This window comes from Globicephala melas, chromosome 11, assembly GCF_963455315.2.
Source record: "Globicephala melas chromosome 11, mGloMel1.2, whole genome shotgun sequence".
In the NCBI taxonomy this organism is placed as follows: domain Eukaryota; kingdom Metazoa; phylum Chordata; class Mammalia; order Artiodactyla; family Delphinidae; genus Globicephala; species Globicephala melas.
This window is the reverse complement of record NC_083324.2, coordinates 7,205,682-7,226,249: the sequence shown is the minus strand read 5'-3', so window position 1 is coordinate 7,226,249 and position 20,568 is coordinate 7,205,682. Positions and strand designations below refer to the sequence as shown.

General features: G+C 46.1%; 1 protein-coding gene across 1 annotated transcript in view; it reads left to right on the top strand.

Moving 5' to 3' along the window:
* Positions 1-20,568, top strand: part of TTLL3 (tubulin tyrosine ligase like 3) — a 29,121-nt gene that overhangs the window by 686 nt on the left and 7,867 nt on the right. Inside the window, 9 exon segments of the mRNA XM_060308435.2 lie at positions 1,587-1,740; positions 1,876-1,973; positions 3,036-3,164; positions 4,191-4,305; positions 5,145-5,243; positions 6,476-6,671; positions 9,833-9,981; positions 13,078-13,321; positions 14,323-14,758. Coding sequence (XP_060164418.1) covers positions 1,587-1,740; positions 1,876-1,973; positions 3,036-3,164; positions 4,191-4,305; positions 5,145-5,243; positions 6,476-6,671; positions 9,833-9,981; positions 13,078-13,321; positions 14,323-14,758 — 1,620 coding nt within the window.

Below are 20,568 nucleotides of genomic sequence, written 5' to 3'. Positions count from 1 at the left end.
TCCTGCCTCCCTGCACTATTTTCTCCCATCCTTAGAAAACATACAAGAAAAAAATCCTTGATCCCTTGATCCACACCCATCTTCAAATACTTCCCCATTTTTCAATACCCCCTTCACAGCCAGACTTCTTGGCAGAATTGTCTACTTCACCTGGGATTCACTCCTCAGCTCCCACCACTCTGGTTCCCTGCCCTTCCCCACTCCCATCGGGAACCACTCTAGTCAAGGTCACTGGTGACCTCCAAGGAGCCAGATCCAGCAGTCAGTCCCTCTTCTGTCCTGACCTTGGTTTGGCACCTTAGGCACCGACCCCCCACACGTACCTTCCCTTTTGGCTGTCTGCACACTCCTAGTTCTCCTTTCTCCCTCCCTGGCAGCTACTTTTCAGTTGCCTTTGAAGACTTCTTGGGACACTCCTGGTTCCCTGGGTCCCTCTCCACACCTGTCTCCTTGGCCGTGAGTCCAATCAGTGTGCTGTGCCCCCTCCATGCCCTTTCCAGCCCAGCTTGTCCTCTAACTGCACGCTCCAGAGATCCAGCCCCCGACTTGACATCGCCCAGGGAACATCAAAGCATTTCAGACCCATGTCCCAAACCATACTCTTGATTTTCCTGCCCAAACCTGTTCTCCTCCCTACTCTCTGATCTCCTCCATCTCCCAGTTGTTCAAGCCAGAAATCTGATCTTTCTGTTCCCTCACCCACACATCTAATCCCATCAGCAAAACTAGTCTCTATTTCCAAAACGAATCTCACCTCTATTGCCTTGTTCCCATCCATCTCCACTGTAAGAACCTGCAGAAACAACAACAGCCTTCTGCCTCGTCTCCCTGCTTCCATCCTTGTCCCCTCCATCTGTTTTCCGTACGACAGCAAGCCAGCAAGCCACACTTACAGCCTCCAACTATGTCACTCCCTCCCTTCACTTTATTGCTTCATGCTACTCTTAATATAAAATTCAAGTTCGTTCCAAGGCCTGCAGGACCTTCCACAGTCTACTTCTACCTCTCAGGAGGTCTCCCCCTCATTTTCCACACTCCATTCACCCTGGCTTCCTTCCAGTTCCTCCCAACCTCTCCAGCCTCAAGACCTTTGCACATGCTTTTCCCTCTGCCTGAACTGCCATTTGCCCGGCTCTGCACATTCCTGGCTCCTTCTCAGCCTCCCCTGACTGTTTCTCTGGGTCCCCATTAAGATCCAGTTTCTCGAGCTCGCCAGCCTGGATGTAAATTCCTGCTCTTTCACTTAACCACTGTGTGGCCAAGCTACTCAATCTCTCTATGTCTCTGTTTCATAACCAGTTAAGTGGTGATAATAGTATCTATTAAAAATACATATCATTGTTAGTAATGTATATAAGTGATTAACACATAGAAGGTGCTCAGTAAATATTAGCAAATAAATATAGTTACTCTTGTGATGATTATTATGCAGATTATTTTTCTATTTATTTATAGCCTGTCTCTTCTACTGGAATATAAAAATTTCCTGAAGGCAGAGGCCATAGCTGTCTGGTTCACCGTTATATCCCCTGTGACAGGCACTTAGGCTATACTTACTGAACAAGCATTCTTCTGTCACCTTGCAGCAGAAGAAGATTTTCATGATCCAAGGCTGCTACCCTGTGATCCGGTGGCTTTTGCGCCGGAGGGGCTGGGTGGAGAAGAAGATGGTCCATCACTTGGGTACCACGCTGCCACCACCACACAAGGATCTGGGTGACAGTGACACCACTGAGGATGGTGAGCAATCCCTCCCTTTCCCCAAACTTCCTGAGTCCCATCCCTTTGGTTCCCGCTGTCCCAGGGTTGAGGCTGTGATATGGGCCTGTGGGGTGGGGACAGGGGCCTTACCAGGCCTGGTCTCTGCATCCACAGAGGACGAAGATGAGGATGAAGCATTCCGGCTACCACAGCTGTTCGACTTCGATGATTTACTGGAATTTGATGACCTGCATGGGACGCATGCTCTGATGGTGAGGGCCCAGGGGGCTGGACAGGGGTCTGCTTCGTTTGAGGGAGAGTACTAGAGTCCAGCTGGGTGACCCCAGACAAGTCCTTTCCTTCTCTGGGCCTCAGTTTCCCTATCTGTGATAAAAACGGATTGGTTCTCTAAAGCCTAGGTAGGCCAGCGGAGTGGTGAGGGACACAGACAAGGCTGGCCTGGGTTCAGAACTGTTTGTTGCTAGGTTGTTATCAGAAGCCGGCACAACCTGCACGCCTGGTAATTTCCCCCTTCCAAATAAAAACCCCATAGTTCATCTTCCCCCGTCCCCAGCAAGGGAAGGCTAGCAGGAAGGGCTTAAAACGTTTTGAAAGAGGCTGGTATGATGTTGTGGAGGGTGTGTGTGCTGAGATGGGGACACTTGGCTTTCAATCTTGGCACCACCACTTACTGAGCTGAACTAGACCAAACTGCCGTTTTCGTCTGTCAGGCGAGGTTGAGGACTGCCACTTCCATATGGCCCAACCTTGTGAGCCCTTGGACAAGTCCCTGTGCCTCAGTTCCCTCATCTGTGAAATGGGGATAATGGTAGCACCTACCTCATAGGGTCGTAGTGAGGATTAAATGAGTTGACATGGCAAGCTTAGAACAGGGCCTGGCACATGGTGTTACACGTTATCAATAGTCCTACCTCCCAGAGTTGCAGGAAGGACGGAGAGAGGTGGAGCCCACGAGAGAGCCTTTGTCACATGCAGTGTGCCCATCAGCTTGGAGGCACAGTCATGCCACTGAGCAAGTCACTCATGGCCAAGAGCCAGAACAAGGTGTGGCGTTCAGGTGTGGGGCTTAGTCACTGCCTGGGGGCACCTGGCCAAAGGAGCTGCGAGCTCACCTGCTCTCTGCTCACGCAGTGTGTGCCCCGGAGGAAGAGATGTCTTTTCTTAATGTACACAAAGATGGCGTGTGGGCTAGAGGCCCCCTTGATAGCAACCTTTCCTTCCATTCTCCCACCTTGCTCAGCAGGGCGGGGAGAAGCCTCCTCGGGCCTTGTGCTGCCCACATTAGCCTCCCCTGTCTCCTCCCCTCCCCACAGTCGCGCATGGTTCGGAACGAGATCCCCTACTTCATCTGGACCACTCGGCGGAACATGCTGGACTGTCGCTTCCTCTCCAAGGATCAAATGATAAACCACTATGCCCAGGCGGGCTCCTTTACCACAAAGGTGGGTTCTCCAGGGCGCGGGCATGGCAGCTTCTAACCCCCCCACCCTTGGGCCGGCAACCTCACTCCCTGTTCTCCTCGTCAGTAAGAGTTTTCAGGAGATGGGGAGGTATATGACTCAGTGGAATTCGGACACACCTGGGTTCAAATCTAACCCCTGCAGCATGTCTGCCACATGTAGACATGATGCCTAACATAGATTCCAGGATCCAAATGGGATCTGGAGACAGAACAAACACCAAGTCCGGTGATAGTGAACAGGAGGACCCTTCTCTCCAAGCAGAGCATATCTGGCTGATGGATCCATTATATCTTAGCTGGGTTTATTAACAAGTGACTTTACCTCTCTGAGCCTCAGGTCCCTCATCTTTTTTTTTTTTTAATTTATTTATTTTTGGCTGCTTTGGGTCTTCGTTGCTGTGCGGAGGCTTTCTCTAGTTGGGGCGAGTGGGGCCTACTCTTTGTTGTGGTGCGCGGGCTTCTCATTGCGGTGGCTTCTCTCATTGCGGAGCACAGGCTCTAGGGGCGCTGGCTTCAGTAGTTGTGGCTCGCGGGCTTAGTTGCTCCACGGCATGTGGGATCTTCCCGGACCAGAGATTGAACCCGTGTCCCCTGCATTGGCAGGCGGATTCTTAAGCACTGCGCCACCAGGGAAGCCCAGGTTCCTCATCTTTAAATGAGAATACCAGTAAGACCTATCATCTAGGATTATGGCAAGAATGATAGGCTTTATAACTGAGACCTGCTAGTATATTATTAGTGTAGACTGGGAGGATTCCTAGAGAAGGCAGGTATTTAAGGGTGTGAAAGAGTGGATGGGAAGGATGTGGGGCATACTCGGCGGAGGAACCACATGGGCAACACGGGGAGGTGGACATGAGTGGGTCAAGCCTAGCAAGTGGGGCAGAGGCCCTGAGCACGTCCAAGCAGGGTCCCCTTGAGCTGTCTGGGTGTGTGCCAAGTGTGGGGGCCCTTGGAGGCCCTCTGGGCCAGTGCCACCCTGCCCCCTCAGCGGCTAACTCCATAGGTGGGTCTGTGTCTCAATCTCCGGAATTTGCCGTGGTTTGACGAGGCCGATGCCGACTCCTTCTTCCCGCGCTGCTACCGCCTGGGGGCTGAGGATGACAAAAAGGCCTTCATAGGTAAGGAGATGCCAGCCCCATGCCTGGACCCTCAAGCCGAGGGATGAGCGCTAAAGCCCTGGCTGGTGTTGGAGAGCAAAGAGCCCCTCTCCTCATGCCCTCATCTACCCTAGCAGATATCCTTCTCCCTCCCCAATCCTTATCTTTCCCTAATGTACCTCCCTTAATGAGCCTCCTGCCTTGGTCAACCCAGACCTCCAGAAGAGCTGATGTAGCTTAGTTTACTTTCTAGAGCAGGTTCTAAAAGTTGGTCTCTTGGTTGAGTTTGGAATCCAGAATAAGTTCCAACCTTGTGTCAGATTCCACTGGCTAGACTGGGTTCCAAACCTAGAAAAGGCTCTAGACTTTGGGATTCTCAGGCAGAGTAGGCTCCGACTCCAGCACATGCCCTAAAGTCAGGTCAGAATTTGGATCCAGATTAGATGATAGGTTTAAATTAGTCTCCAAATCTGATATAGATTCTGGGCCAAGGTCTGGTTCTCAGGCTAGATAAGTATCAAAAGTGGATCAGGACATTGTAAATCAACTATACATCAATTAAAAAATAAAATTTAAAAAAAATCACCAAAAGAAAAAAAAAAAAGTGGATCAGGAACAGAAGAGAGAAAGCAGACAGCAGATCCAGGCATGATTCTGAAGGTAGAGTATGAGCCAAGTCAGGTGAGGTTCTGGGTCTGGTTCTACAGTTGAAACAGAAGCCAGGTTCTAGTCCGGGTTCTAGAATCAGAAACAGTAGTCAGGTTCCGGATCCAAAATGGGGCAGGTCATGCTCAGGTTCCGGAACCAGAATAGTCCTGGAGCCTAGAGGCTGAGCAGGGTATCCCCTGCCCCCGGAGCAGAGGACTTCTGGCTGACAGCTGCCCGCAACGTTCTCAAGCTGGTGGTAAAGTCAGAATGGAAGTCATACTCTATCCAAGCAGAAGAGGCAGAGGCCCCAGGTAAGCACTGTGGTTACCTCCACCCCCCAGTCGCTTATCCTCCCACCCAGCCACACACCCATCCACCTGTTCATCCACGCATCTGTCTTTGTATTTTTCTCATCCACCTGCCCATCCACCACCCCTTCCTACCAGCCCATCCGTACATTTATCCACCCATCTGTCCACCCTTTGTCCATCCATCTGCCTACCTTCTCACCCACCCGACTCATGTACCTACCCATTCATCCATCCATTCATCTTCCCCCCCACTGTCGTTCTGTTCATTCACCTACTTCTCTCAGCTCCTCTCTCCCTATCCATCTAGCCACTCCACCTTCCTACCTATCTACCTATCTGTCCTTGTCTCCCCATCCATTTACCTCTTTTCCATCCAGCCATCCATCACCTATGTGTCCTCCGGCCCATCCACTCATCATTTTTCTGTCCCAACCACCTACCCAAGTGTCTTCCTATACATTTGTTAATTGACCCACTGCCTCATTCAGCCCTCCTATGGGCCTGGCATGTGGCCGAGCACTCGAGAGAGGACAGACTAAGAGGATGTGGTCCATCCCTGCCCTGTGGGGAGCTCAGGTCTGTGAGGAGAGGAAGCTGTGCAACCATGTAGTTTCACTTGGTCTGAGGACTCCTTGTGCCTTGTGAAGGGGGACACAGAGAGTCCCTCGCTGCCTGCTGGCTCAACCCATTGCTTGCCTTTTCCCTCTCTGGACTTAGCTCCTACCTCACAGCCTCCACCCTGTAACCCAGGGTCTAATCAGCCAGGGATTCGAAGAAGTGAGGGGCAGCTCTACTGGGAGGAGGAAAATCCCTGGCTCTTCCAGAGGCCGACTGCCCAATTGCTGTCTCTTGGGTGTGTCAGGTGCAAAGAAGACGGTCATGTGTCGGGATCAGGGGCACAAAGGCCCCAGGCGTGTCAGAACTCCCAAGCACGGAGAGGCTGCAGGTGTGTGCTGGGGTTATAGGTGCTGAGATGCTTCGGGGACATTTAGGGTGGAGCCTCAAACGAGTGATAGGTCCTGGGACACTGAGGGCCAAGGGTGAGCACTGGGGCCGCAGGTGAATTTAGAACAAAAGCTCCAGGTGAGTGATAGGTCCCAGGGCAGTAGGGGATGCAGGTGTGTGCTGGGCCTCAGGTGTATTTAGGGTGAAGTCTCAGGTAAGTGACAGGCCTTGGGGCAGTGGGGGCCATGGCATATGGGGTAGTGACAGCCCCCTCCCTGTCTCTACAGGAGACAAGCAGCCCAAGAAACAAGAGAAAAAGCCGGTGACGGTGTCCCCAGAGTTTGTGGATGAGGCTCTGTGTGCCTGCGAGGAGCACCTTAACAACGTGGCCCACGTGGACATTGACAAGGACATGGAGGCCCCGCTCTACCTGAGCCCTGAGGGCTGGTCCCACTTCCTCCAGCGCTACTATCAAGTGGTCCAGTGAGTACCTCTGCAGCCCTGGCCATGGGGCATGGCAGATGCTCCTTGCTCTCGGGCAGCTTCCGTGTTCTGAGCTGATGCTCAGGGACAGACCCTCTCTGTCGAGTGCTGCCCCCATCTCTCTCCAAACCTCCCCGTTTTGTTCACCCCACTATTCTCCTTCTTCAGAACCCCCAAGAGCTCCCACTGCCTTCATAATAGGGTCCAAACTACTCTTCCCAGACCTTGACATAGCATAGTGACCAAGATCATGGCTGTGCTGTCAGATAGACCTGAGTCTGCCTTTGCCGCTTCCAAGCTCTGTGACCTTGGGAACATCACTAATCCTTATGAGCTTTGCTTTTCTCAAATGTAAAATTGGTTTAAAAATAATGTCTGCCTGAAAGGTAGGATTAGACAGGATAATCTGTATGATGTTCTCAGCACTGACTCTTAGTTTTCACTCACAAAGTAAGACTCTATTAAGTCATTTAGATTTTATCCTGCAGGCCAACGTTTCCCAAAGTGTACTTACTACACAGGAGGCTAGTACTACAGGCTGTAAATAGAGTTTATGAAAAAGGGGCTTTTGTGGTCCATCACATTTGGAAAACATTGGGTTAAACAAAGTTAGTTAAAATAGGTTTCCTTGACGCAGGACTTTTCAGAACCTATGGGTGGTGTAAACCTCCAAGAGAGACAGCGTGTGCAGTATATCCTGTACTTAGGTGACCCCAGCCCCCCGCCCCAAGCATCCTGAGCGGTTGCGTTTGCAGAACACACTCCGGGAAAAGGTTCTTGAGCAGAGCAAAGGAGTATTGAGATGGACCTGGAGCTGTTGTAGAGAGACTCCGTTCAGCAGAGTGTGTGGGAGAGCCTGGACGGAGGAGGACCCTGAAGGCAGGAGCACACTCAGCATTTACCAAGCCCCTCCTGTGTGCCAGGAGTTGTGCCAGGCTCCAGAAATGAAACGAAGTCCCTGCCCTCAGGGGCACACAGCAGTAAGCTTGGCGGGGGGAGTGCCAGGGCCCTCAGCTGGCATGGTGTTAGAATAGAAAGGAACAGACAGATTTAATGATTGATGGAGACTGAAGAACTAATAAATGAACTTTGGACGAATGAATTACCAAGCAAACCCACATCACTGATGAATAATTCATTTGTATCTTTTTTTAAACATTGGGAAACAAAAACTAGGTGACCCCATACTTTCCCCTCACCTGTCAGAAAACATGAAGCCACCCTTCTTAAATTAAGAATGATCAGGACTGAGTTAGAACAGTAGGTGGAAAGAATGTCAGTCCTCTGCATTTCCGGATGTGGGGCAAGTTGGGGGCTGGAGGAACCTCTCAAAAGTCAGGATTACATAAAATATTACATCATATAACATTGCCTTGAATTGTTCAGTACAGATCATTAGCTTTTATTCAGTATTTATCGCTGCTTCTCAACTTTTTAAAAAACAAATCCATGACGCACCAGCCAGGCTTTTTTTTTTTCCCCGCTCCCCCCACCAACCAGGCTTTTATCAAGGTTCACTTTCCACAGAAACACTGTTTATTTTTTTGCTAAATATAAAATCATATTGTCATGTTGAATACACTTTTTCAAGTTGCACGTGCCCCTGCCACCACCACGTGACACTTTCCTGGGCCAAATCACGGATTTGCTCAGCAGATTCTTTATGCCATGGCCACAGAAAAGTTTCCAGCAAACCTTGTGGAAATAGAAGAGCCAGGACTTATGTGTGAGTAAGAGGCCTTGCCAAGCCCCCTCCATCTGACTGTCCTCGTTCCTGGCACTGCCCAGCTGCTGCTGCTGCTCCTGCCTTAGCAACAGAGAGACAAGTTCTCCGTGGCTGGAGACATTCAAGAGGCTAAGATGTTAAAGAGACGTTACCATCTAGTGGAGGCTTCCTTCGTATTCATTCAGAAGAAAACAAATGGGAGAGTTTGGATGAGGCTACCATCTGGGGTATTTTGTGACTTGGTTTAGCTGAGGACATTCTGCGTCCTGTAGGGAACAGGTCCCTCTTTGTCCATGAACCCTTATCAGTACAGCCCAGTTGCTGAGGCCAGCTCCCGCCAGAGGACTTACTTATCCAACCAGTCATTCAGTTAACAAACTTTCAGGGAGCGCCTAATAAGTGCTGGGTACTGCTTGGGGTTGGGACTACAGCAGAGAATAACAACTACAAAAAATATTCCTGCCCTCATAAAGCTTACGTTCCAGTGAGCAGAGACAGGCAATAACCAAATGGGTCTGGGTGTCAGGTGGTAAGTGATGGGAAGAGAAATAAATCAAGGAGATGTGTCATACAGATGTGCTAGAAAAGAATTAGACTAAGGGGCTTCCCTGGTGGCACAGTGGTTGAGAGTCCGCCTGCCGATGCAGGGGACACGGGTTCGTGCCCCGCCCCGGTCTGGGAAGATCCCACATGCCGCGGAGCGGCTAGGCCCGTGAGCCATGGCTGCTGAGCCTGCGCGTCCGGAGCCTGTGCTCCGCAATGAGAGAGGCCACAACAGTGAGAGGCCCGCGTACCGCAAAAAAAAAAAAAAAAAAGAAAGAATTAGACTAGAAAGGGGCCACCTATCAACCAGTGTTAGGTTCTGATTAGGAGGGGAATGAACCCCCCCAAAGCACCTGTGGATGAAGAATCAGGAAGAGTGGAGTTTGCATCCTGCCACTTAACTCAGTGTGTGGCCTTGGGCAAATCCCTCAACTCTCCAACCTTCAGTTTATACTTCTCTAAAATGGGACCAGTAACATCTCCCTGGAGATGGATTAGTGATAATATAGATAAAGCCCTTGGCACAGTGCCTGGCACATAGTGGTGCCTCATCATTTGATGCTGGTATGATTAAATTCTATCAAAGGCAGTTTTAATGTAATAGAAAGGGAGGTGGCAGAAGGTGGAGTGTTGGAGTGAGGGGGGTGCAGTAGGTAGAATGTCCCCATCCTCTCCCATTCCAGCAGTCTGGGACGGTGCCCTGGGCAGGGTGGATTTGAGGGACAGCCTGAGCGTGGGGCTGGAGGTTTGGGAGAGACCTATCTGGATCTCTAGGGGAAGGGCGTGACCAAAGCTGGTTGGACCATGGCCAGGGAGCTTTTGTCTCCCCTTGCCTTGTTCACCAGGATGCCCCCAGGCCCAGCCCTGCCCAAGTCCCATCATCTCCCCACAGCGAGGGGGCAGAACTCAGGTACCTCGACACTCAGGTCCAGCGCTGTGAGGACATCCTGCAGCAGCTGCGGGCCGTGGTGCCCCAGATGGACATGGAAGGAGATCGCAACATCTGGATCGTGAAGCCGGGAGCCAAGTCCCGTGGACGAGGTGGGGGTCAGCCCCTGCTTCCTGTACCAGCACCCTACACCCTCCCCAGCTAGAGGCCAGGGAAGTTAAATAGTACAGGTTCTGTTGGAGCCAAACTACCTAGGTTCGAATCCCAGCTCTGCTACTTACATGCTGTGTGACCTTGAACAAGTTATATCACTTCTCTGAACCTCAGTTCCCTTATCTGTTGAGGATTAAACAAGGTAGTACATCTACCACTCAGCATGGTGCCTGGCACAGTAGCCACCCCATCAATGTTGGCTGCTGTGATGATGATGCCAGCACCTCCTCTCCTGCCCTGAGGGTTTAGGTTAATGCTTTAGGCAGGTCTGGTGATACTCACATGCAGTTGCTTGTCATCTAAGGGCTCTCATATTTGACCAGTGCATCCTTGTGAGGGTATAGTACAGGGGTCAAGGGTATGGATGCTGGGAGCGAGACTTCCTGGATTCAAACCCCAGCTCTGCCTCCTAATATCCATAAGACCTCAGGCAGGTTAGTTAACCTCTTCCGTGCCTCATTTTCATCATTGTTAAAATGAAGCCAATGATGCCTACCTGAGAGGATTACATGAGAATCATATATGGAAAGTGCTTAGATCCTGCGCTTTTACAGAGTACCTGCTATGTAATAACAGCTATTATTATTCTGACTGCTTAGCATGAATGGAATTTGAACAGGGCAGCCAGCAAGCTGGAGTGGTGCATTAGCCCAGCCTTTAAAAGATGGTTAAGGACTTCCAAGATGTAAAAAACAGACTTCTGGCAGCAGATCGCTCCATGTACTGCCTGCCCTTGGGTGAATTTGTTCATGTCCAAGTGAAGCTGTCGCAGCTCCACACACTATGGGACACTCTTGTTGGGACGTCTTTTCAAAACCAGCATCATAGTCTTCTCTTTTTCTACCTTGGAAATAGTTTTGTTGGTTTTTTCCAAGTATGAAAATACGTATTTGTTATTTTTTTTAAAAAGATCAGACAGTACAGAAAAGTGGAAGGAAGCAAAGGCACCCTTGATTTCCCTGAGATAACTACAATTCACCTTGTGATGTGTTTCTTTCTATACTTTCTTCTATGCATCTGGAGAGAGTGTGCATGTTTTATTTTATTTTAAATAAGAGCATACTATTTGGTAGCTTCCTTTTTTCATTTATTATATCTTTCCATATCAGTGAGTATTACTCATTTATTTTTTGCACCTTTCTTTTTTCTTAACAGTAGATCTTGGAGATCACTCCATTTTAGTACATCTAGATCTGCTTTTCTTCCCTGCCTGTTTTTAGCTTATTATTATAGACACTTTTCAAACATACACAAAAGCAGAGAGAATAATACAGTGAATCCCAAAGTATTTCAACATTTTCTCTCCATTTTTAGAAAAACTTAATTGAAATATGTATACAATATACTTCACTGAAAAGGGTATACATTGTGAATATACAACTCAGTGAATTGTCACATAGTGAACACACTCGTGGAAACAGCACCCACATCATGAAATACAGCACCCTAGAGGGCCCCCTCCCATGCCATCTCCAGGTCTCTACCTCCCTGCAATGGGAACCCCTATGCTGACTTATAACACCATAGATTAGTGTTGCCTGTTTTTGAATTTTATATAAAAGTACAGTAGGTGCTTTCTTACCTCATTCTGTTTTACAGCTGCATAGTCTAATCTTGTTTAGATGTACTCTCGTGGTCTTACCTAATCCTTTTCTGATGCATATTTAGATGGCCGCCATTTTTTTTCCTGTTTATTTGATTATTGATTGATGAATTGCTATTACAAGCAACACTGTGTTGAATATCCTGTGCAGATATCTTAGCAGCCTTTCCATTTATTTCCTTAGGATAAATTCCTAAAAGTGAAATTGCTGGGTCAGAGGTCATGAACAGCCTCAGTCTTTGGTTATACAAGGCGTCATGTTATTGGGAATCTTAGTGATCATTCTGGCCATTTGAGAAAGGATCTGGCTTGGGAACCCGGCACAAGTTATTCTGTGCCATTGGCGGGTAATCAGACTGTTTGAGGGGCCAAACAATGAAGAAATGAGATTGATTTGTGTGTTTGTTTGCCTTGTGATTCTTACTGTAGACCCTTGAACAACGTGGGTTTGAACTGCGGATTTCTTTCGCTGTATACATACTTCAGTACTACATGATCTGTTGCTGGTTGAATCCGTGGATGCGGAACCACGGATACAGGGGGCCTACTGTAAAGTTATTTGATAATTTTTGACTGCTCGGAGGGTTGGCGCTCCTAATCCCCGTGTTGTTCAAGGGTCAGCTGTATGTATCAGCATTAAAATAACGCCTTTTTAGCATAAGATACTTAACTTCGCTCGTTATAAAACATAAAATTAAAATATCATTCTAGCTAAGAGAATGGCAAAAATAAATCATCAACAGTGTTGATAGAATGTGGGCAAACACACAATCTCATACACTCTTACTGGGAGTGCAGATTGGTAGAACATCTTTGTTCTATAAAGTGAAAAAATGCACATACCCTTTGAGCCAGCAAATCTATAGCTAGAGATGTTTTCCACAGGTAACTAGTAATAATGATACGAGTTAACATTTACTGAATGCTCACCAAGTGCCAAGCAGTGTTCCAATTCCTTAGCATGTTTAAGTGCATAGAATCCTATGAAACTGAGGCACACACAACTCTTCCATAACCTGGGAGCCTATCCATAGGACCTGGAAGCAGCACTTGGCTGCCTCTGGGGAAGGAGATGTATTTTTTTTCATTGTATACCCTTTTGTACTGCCTACTTTTCACTTCTGTTGTTTTATATTCCATTAGTTATTATGAAAAACTAATCAGAGTCATTTATGCACATGGTTTTTAAAAAAGCCCAGTACTGTTTGAATTGTTATCCGTGCATATATTCCTTTTCATCAAATAAAACTGGTTAATTTTTTTTTAAACTTTAAATCCTTAGCAGATTCTCAGCTTTCCCAAAGGGAACAGGGAGAAGGGGGCAGGCTCACCCATTTGGGCCTATCAGTCCTTTGGGGATGAGAGCTTATGATGAGCTGTCCATCTCCCAGCCCAAGCCTGGCCTGATCCCTGACCACCGTTTCCCCCGAAGGCATCATGTGCATGGACCACCTGGAGGAGATGCTGAAGCTGGTGGATGGCAATCCTATGATGATGAAGGACGGCAAGTGGGTGGTGCAGAAGTATATTGAGCAGCCCCTGCTCATCTTTGGCACCAAGTTTGATCTGAGACAGTGGTTCCTGGTGACCGACTGGAACCCGCTTACTGTGTGGTTCTACCGCGACAGCTACATCCGCTTCTCTACACAGCCCTTCTCCTTGAAGAACCTGGACAAGTGAGCCTCCCCCAGAACCCTCACTCCCATGAGCTCCCAGTCTAGCTGGGGAGCTGGCAGGAAGCAGCGATTCCAAGGCAATGCGGGGCTCCAAACACACTCTGCAGGCAGGCAGGCCTCTATCCATCCAACACCTGTGTGTACCCTGTGCCGTTCAGTGTTCTAGGCACGTGGGACACAGCAGTGAACAAAACGAGCCCAGCCCTCAAGAGTTCATATTCCAACAGGGAGAAACAGACAAGCCATGAACATAATCAGTAAAATCATCTAATGGGTTAAAAGTGATATGTGTTATGGAAGAAAGGATGTAGAGCGGGGTAAAGGGGGATCAGGAGAAATGCGAGAGGAGAGAGGCAGGTTGCAGCGTTCATTTCGGGGGAGAGGAAGCCTGTTGAGCCCTCGGTTCAAATTCCGTCTCTGAAGCTTCCAAGCTCTGTGACTTGGGTCAGGTGAAAACCTATCAGTATTTAAGCTTCTGTTGCCACATCTGAAGAATGGAGGCAGTAATATGGAGCTCATAGCTGTCGGCTACTGAGTGCTCTGTATGTGACGATTGCTAAGCACTTCATGTATGTTATCTCAGTCCTCCGTGAAAACCCGGTGAAGTGGTACTGTTACTTACCCCCATTTTACAGATGTTGAAAGGAGCCCATGGGTTAAATGACTTATGTAAGGTCTTACCAGTCAGCGATGAAGATAGAACTTGAACACGTGTCTTAGTGACCATGGGGCCCATACTCTTAACCACCTTCTTATCTTCCAGGCACTGGGAGGGTTAACTGACACTGTCACAAAGCACTTAACACTGTGGCCCCTGTGCCCTCAGAGAGGTCCTGAGTGAAGACTGGTAGTGGCCCTAGAAGAATGTGATGAGGCCTTTGTCACCTCAAGCTGAATGGTCCAGAGTGTGCCGGGCTGGTTCCGGGGTTTGCCTGCCCTCCCCACGTTTGGGTGGGAGGGGCACAGGGAGCCAGCCCTCAGCTTTCTGCTCTCTGTCCCAGCTCCGTGCACCTGTGCAACAACTCTATCCAGAAGCACCTGGAGAATTCGTGCCACCGACACCCACTGCTGCCCTCAGATAACATGTGGTCAAGCCAGAAGTTCCAGGCCCACCTGCAGGAGATGGGGGCCCCGAACGCCTGGTCCACCATCATCGTGCCTGGCATGAAGGCTGCAGTGATCCACGCCCTGCAGACCTCCCAGGACACCGTGCAGTGTCGGAAGGCCAGCTTCGAGCTCTATGGTGCTGACTTTGTGTTCGGTGAGGACTTCCAGCCCTGGCTGATCGAGATCAACGCCAGCCCCACCATGGCACCCTCCACGGCTGTCACCGCCCGGCTCTGTGCCGGTGTACAGGCCGACACCCTGCGTGTGGTCATCGACCAGCGGCTGGACCGCAGCTGTGACACGGGGGCCTTCGAGCTCATCTACAAACAGGTGAGGTGGCCAGGCCCAGGCAGCACCCAGGGAGGCCTTCCCATAGTGGAGCTCAGGGCTTTGCAGTCATATAAACCTGGCTCAAGTCCTGGTCCTGCCACAGTGACTGGGTACAGCCATTTCACCCCCTTGAGCCTCCATTTCCCCATCTGTAAGATGGACATGCTATAACCATCTTTCTCCTGGGGTTTGGGAGATGAAATGAGTTAACGTGTGGATAATATTTCTAGAGAGGCCAGTAGCATAGTGTTAAAAGCATAGACTCTGAAACCTCCCTGGGTTCAAATCCTGGCTCAAATTCCTAACCTCTAGGGGTCTCAGTTTCCTTATTTGTAGAGCGGGAATGAAAATGGTACCTACGTCATAAGATTGTGAAAATTAAATGAGCTGATACAGGTAAAGCATTTTAGAGGTGCCTGGCACATAGTAAATGCTACAGAGGTTTTAGCTATTGTTAGTACCTAGTAAGGTTGTTAGGAGTTTTATGATAAATGCCATCACTGTAAAGTGCCTCACATATAGTAAGAGCCAATTTGAGGAGGCTGCTATTATTATTGTTATGTTATTATTGTTGTTGTTATTATTTATTTTACCTTGTTCCAAAAAGAGGTTTGAATCCACTTATTGGAATAAGATTTTTAAAAGTCAGAAAACTGACTTCAAGTGTTTCTGAACGCTGCAAGTAATTTCCTGTGGTTATTAAATTAAGTATCCTAAACCTTCTGATTGGGATTAGGCTTCCATCAAAGTTTGGCCACAGGGAGAGAATGTGCTGATCGTATAACCCAAGTGTCCTGGTCTTTGTCAGTTACTGATTGTATCTTAATTTAATATATTGACATTTTGGCTTCAAAAACTGTAAATGAGGAAACATAAGGGCAGGAAAATAAGATGAAGCAAAGGGGAAGGGAAAGTTTTAACTTAGTGGTTCCCAAATGCTGATCACAGGCCAGAATCTCCCGGAAAGTTTTCCAAAGGTACTGTTGTCAGGAAGCCCCACCCCCAGAGGTTGACCCGAAATGACTGGTTTAGGGACTATGCATCTGTACTTTTCAAATATCCTAGTTTTTCCCAAAATCTCTTATAGCCAAGTCTTTTTGTTTTGGTTTTGTAAACCAACATGTAATCAAGATTCACGCTTTGCATTGGTGGTTTTGTCTCTTTCATTTCCTTTCTTTGCTTTTTTTTTTTTTTTTAAATAGGTACTCCCACTCAGAAAGGAGAGGCAGGGTGGGAAGTACATAGGAATCATTAGTCCATAGCAATTGTGAAACCCACCCTGGCACTTAATTCTCCTTTTGCTCTTAGGATCCATTATTACTTTCTAGGAGTTCCCTGTGTCTCTTGCTTCCATCCATTGGGAAGTCAGTTCAGCCTTGAGTCATCCTCCCTCTTCTGTGATCATGCTTGGTAGTTCTTAGTCTGTTACCTGCTCAAAGAATTTTGGGGGTACAGAAGCCTCTTCCATTTCATATTGCATCTGTCCCTTTCAGTCCAAGTTGATATTTTTAAAAGCCTTGTGGGTTTCTTGTATATCAATTTATAACCCATTTTATTACACAAAGGCCATGTCCACAGATCTTAGAGATAAACTCTTCTCTCTTCTATGAGGCTGATGTAGGACAACAGCCCTCAAAATTATAGAAGCCCTATTGTTAACAGAGAGGGCCTGCAACCCTGTCTTTTAACTCAAAATGTGTTAAAGACTTAATCATAAGACCTACAGGTATACACTTGGGATGCTGAAAAGACCTGCAGCTGCTTTAAAGGACCTATTAGGCATGGCTTAGATTTCTCTGAAGTTTTTTTTGTTTTGTTTTGTTTTTAGATATCATTGACGTACAACATGGTTAGCTTCAGATGTACAACATAATATTTGTATATATTGTGAAATGATCACCAGTAAGTCTAGTTAACATCTATCACCACAGTTACAAATTTTTTTTCCTTGCATTTACTTTCTCAGCAACTTTCAAGTATGCAATACAGCATTATTAACTATAGTCACCATTCTGTACCTTACATGACTTATTTATTTTGTAACTGAAAGTTTGTAACTTTTTATCCCCTTCACCCACTTTGCCCACCCACCAACTATCTTTCTCTGTATCAGTGAGTTCAGTTTGTTTTTGATTTTAGATTCCACATATAATTGAAATTATATGGTGTTTGTCTTTCTCTGTCTGACTTATTTCACTTAGCATAATGCCCTCAAGGTCTATCCACATTGCCACAAATGGCAAGATTTTCTTCTTTTTATTTATTTATTTTTTGGGGCCATGCCATGCTGCATGTGGGATCTTAGTTCCCTGACCAGGGATAGAACCCATGCTCCCTTGCAGTGGTAGCACAGAGCCTTAAACCACTGGACCACCAGGGAACTCCTGAGATTTTCTTCTTTTTAATGGCTGAGTAATATTCCATTGTATATTTATATATACCACATTTTCGTTGTCTACTCATCCATGAGTGGATGCTTACGTTGCTTCCATGTGTTGGTTATTGTAAATAATGCTGCCATGAACATGGGCTTGCAGATATCTTTTCGAGTTAGTGTTTTCATTTCCTTCAGGTAAACACCCCGAAGTGGAATTGCTGTATCATATGGTAGTTTTATGTTTAACTTTTCAAGAAATCTCCATACTGTTTTCCATAGTGCCTGTAGCGATTTACATTCCCACCAACCATGCACAAGGGTTCCCTTTTCCTTACATCCTCGCCAACACTTGTAATTTTTTGTCTTTCGGATGATAGCCATTCTAACAGGTGTAAGATGATATCTCACTGTGGCTTTGATTTGCATTTCCCTGATGATTAGTGATGTTGAGCACATACTCATGTACCTGTTGGCCATCTGTATGTCTTCTAAAAAATGTCTATTCAGATCCTTTGCCCATTTTCTAATCAGATTGTCTTCATATATTTTGGGGACCTCCCTTGTGGTCCAGTGGATAAGACTCCGTGCTTCCACTGCAGGGGGCGTGGGTTAGATGCCTGGTCGGGGAACTAAGAACCCGCATGCCACATAGTGCAGCCCAAAAAAAAAAAAAAAAAAAAAGATTGTGTTTGTATGTTTGGATATAAACCTCTTACAAATGATTTACAAACATTTTCTCCCATTTGGTAGTTTGTCTTTTTTTAAAATTTTTTATTTATTTTTTTATACAGCAGATTCTTATTAGTTATCCATTTTATACATATTAGTGTATACATGTCAATCCCAATCTCCCAGTTCATCCCACCACCACCACCCCCCTGCCACCGCTTCCCCCTCTTGGTGTCCATACATTTGTTCTCTACATCTCCATCTCAATTTCTGCCCTGCAAACCAGTTCATCTGTACCATTTTTCTAGGTTCCACATGTATGCGTTAATATACGATATTTGTTTTTCTCTTTCTGATTTATCTCACTCTGTATGACAGTCTCTAGATCCATCCACGTCTCTACAAATGACCCAATTTCATTCCTTTTTATGGCTGAGTACTATTCCATTGTGTATGTGTACCACATCTTCAACAGACCATTCGTCTGTCGATGGGCATTTAGGTTGCTTCCATGACCTGGCTGTTGTAAATAGTGCTGCAATGAACACTGGGGTGCATGTGTCTTTTTGAATTATGGTTTTCTCTGGGTATATGCACAGTAGTGGGATTGCTGGGTCATATGGTAATTCTATTTTTAGTTTTTCAAGGAACCTCCATACTGTTCTCCATAGGGGCTGTATCAATTTACATTCCCACCAACAGTGCAGGAAGGTTCCCTTTTCTCCACACCCTCTCCAGCGTTTGTTGTTTGTAGATTTTCTGATGATGCCCATTCTAACTGGTGTGAGGTGATAACCTCATTGTAGTTTTGATTTGAATTGCTCTAAATTAGTGATGTTGAGCACGTTTTCACGTGCTTCTTGGCCATCTGTATGTCTTCCTTAGAGAAATGTCTATTTAGGTCTAATGCCCATTTTTGGATTGGGGTTTTTGTTTTTTGAATATTGAGCTGCAGGAGTTGCTTATATATTTTGGAGATTAATCCTTTGTCCGTTGATTTGTTCGCAAATATTTTCTCCCGTTCTGAGGGTTGTCTTTTCGTCTTGTTTGTAGTTTCCTTTGCTGTGCAAAAGCTTTCAAGTTTCATTAGGTCCCATTTGTTTAATTGTGCTTTTATTTCCATTACTCTAGGAGGTGGATCAAAAAAGATCTTGCTGTGATTTATGTCAAAGAGCGTTCTTCCTATGTTTTCCTCTAAGAGTTTTATAGTGTCCAGTCTTACACTTAGGCCTCTAATCCATTTTGAGTTTATTTTTGTGTATGGTGTCAGGGAGTGTTGTGATTTCATTCTTTCACATGTAGCTGTCCAGTTTTCTCAGCACCACTTATTGAAGAGAACTGTCTTTTCTCCATTGTATATCCTTGCCTCCTTTGTCATAGATTAGTTGACCATAGGTGCGTGGGTTTATCTCTGGGCTTTCTATCCTGTTCCATTGATCTGTATTTCTGTTTTTGTGCCAGTACCATATTGTCTTGATTACTGTAGCTATGTAGTACAGTCTGAAGTCAGGGAGTCTGATTCCTCCAGCTCTGTATTTTTCCCTCAAGACTGCTTTGGCTATTTGGGGTCTTTTGTGTCTCCATACAAATTTTAAGAGTTTTTGTTCTAGTTCTGTAAAAAATGCCATTGGTAATTTGATAGAGATTGCATTGAATCTGTAGATTGCTTTGGGTAGTATAGTCATTTTCACAATATTGATTCTTCTAATCCAAGAACATGGTATATCTCTCCATCTGTTTGTATCGTTTTGAATTTCTTTCATCACTGTCTTATAGTTTTCTGCATACAGGTCTTTTGTCTCCCTAGGTAGGTTTATTCCTAGGTATTTTATTCTTTTTGTTGCAGTGGTAAATGGGAGTGTTTCCTTAATTTCTCTTTCAAATTTTTCATCATTAGTGTATAGGAATGCAAGAGATTTCTGTGCATTAATTTTGTATCCTGCAACCTTACCAAATTCTTTGATTAGCTCTAGTAGTTTTCTGGCGGCATCTTTAGGATTCTCTATGTATAGTATCATGTTATCTGCAAACAGTGACAGTTTTACTTCTTCTTTTCAAATTTGTATTCCTTTTATTTCTTTTTCTTCTCTGATTGCTGTGTCTAGGACTTCCAAAAGTATGTTGAATAATAGTGGTGAGAGTGGACATCCTTGTCTTGTTCCTGATCTTAGAGGAAATGTTTTCAGTTTTTCACCAATGAGAATGATGTGTGCTGTGGGTTTGTCATATATGACCTTTATTATGTTGATGAAGGTTCCCTCTTTGCCCACTTTCTGGAGAGTTTTTACTATAAATGAGTGTTGAATTTTGTCAAAAGCTTTTTCTGCATCTATTGAGATGACCATATGGTTTTTCTTCTTCAGTTTGTTAATGTGGTGTATCATATTGATTGATTTGCATATATTGAAGAAACCTTGCATCCCTGGGATAAATCCCACTTGATCATGGTGTATGATCCGCTTAATGTGTTGTTGGATTCTGTTTGCTAGTATTTTGTTGAGGATTTTTGCATCTATATTCATCAGTGATATTGGTCTGTAATTTTCTTTTTTTGTAATATTTTTCTCTAGTTTTGGTATCAGGGTGATGGTGGCCTCATAGAATGAGTTTGGGAGTGCTCCTTCCTCTGCAATTTTTTGGAAGAGTTTGAGCAGGATGGGTGTTAGCTCTTCTCTAAATGTTTGATACAATTCACCTGTGAAGCCATCTGTTCCTGGACTGCTGTTTGTTGGAAGATTTTTTATTTATTTTTTTTTTGCGATAC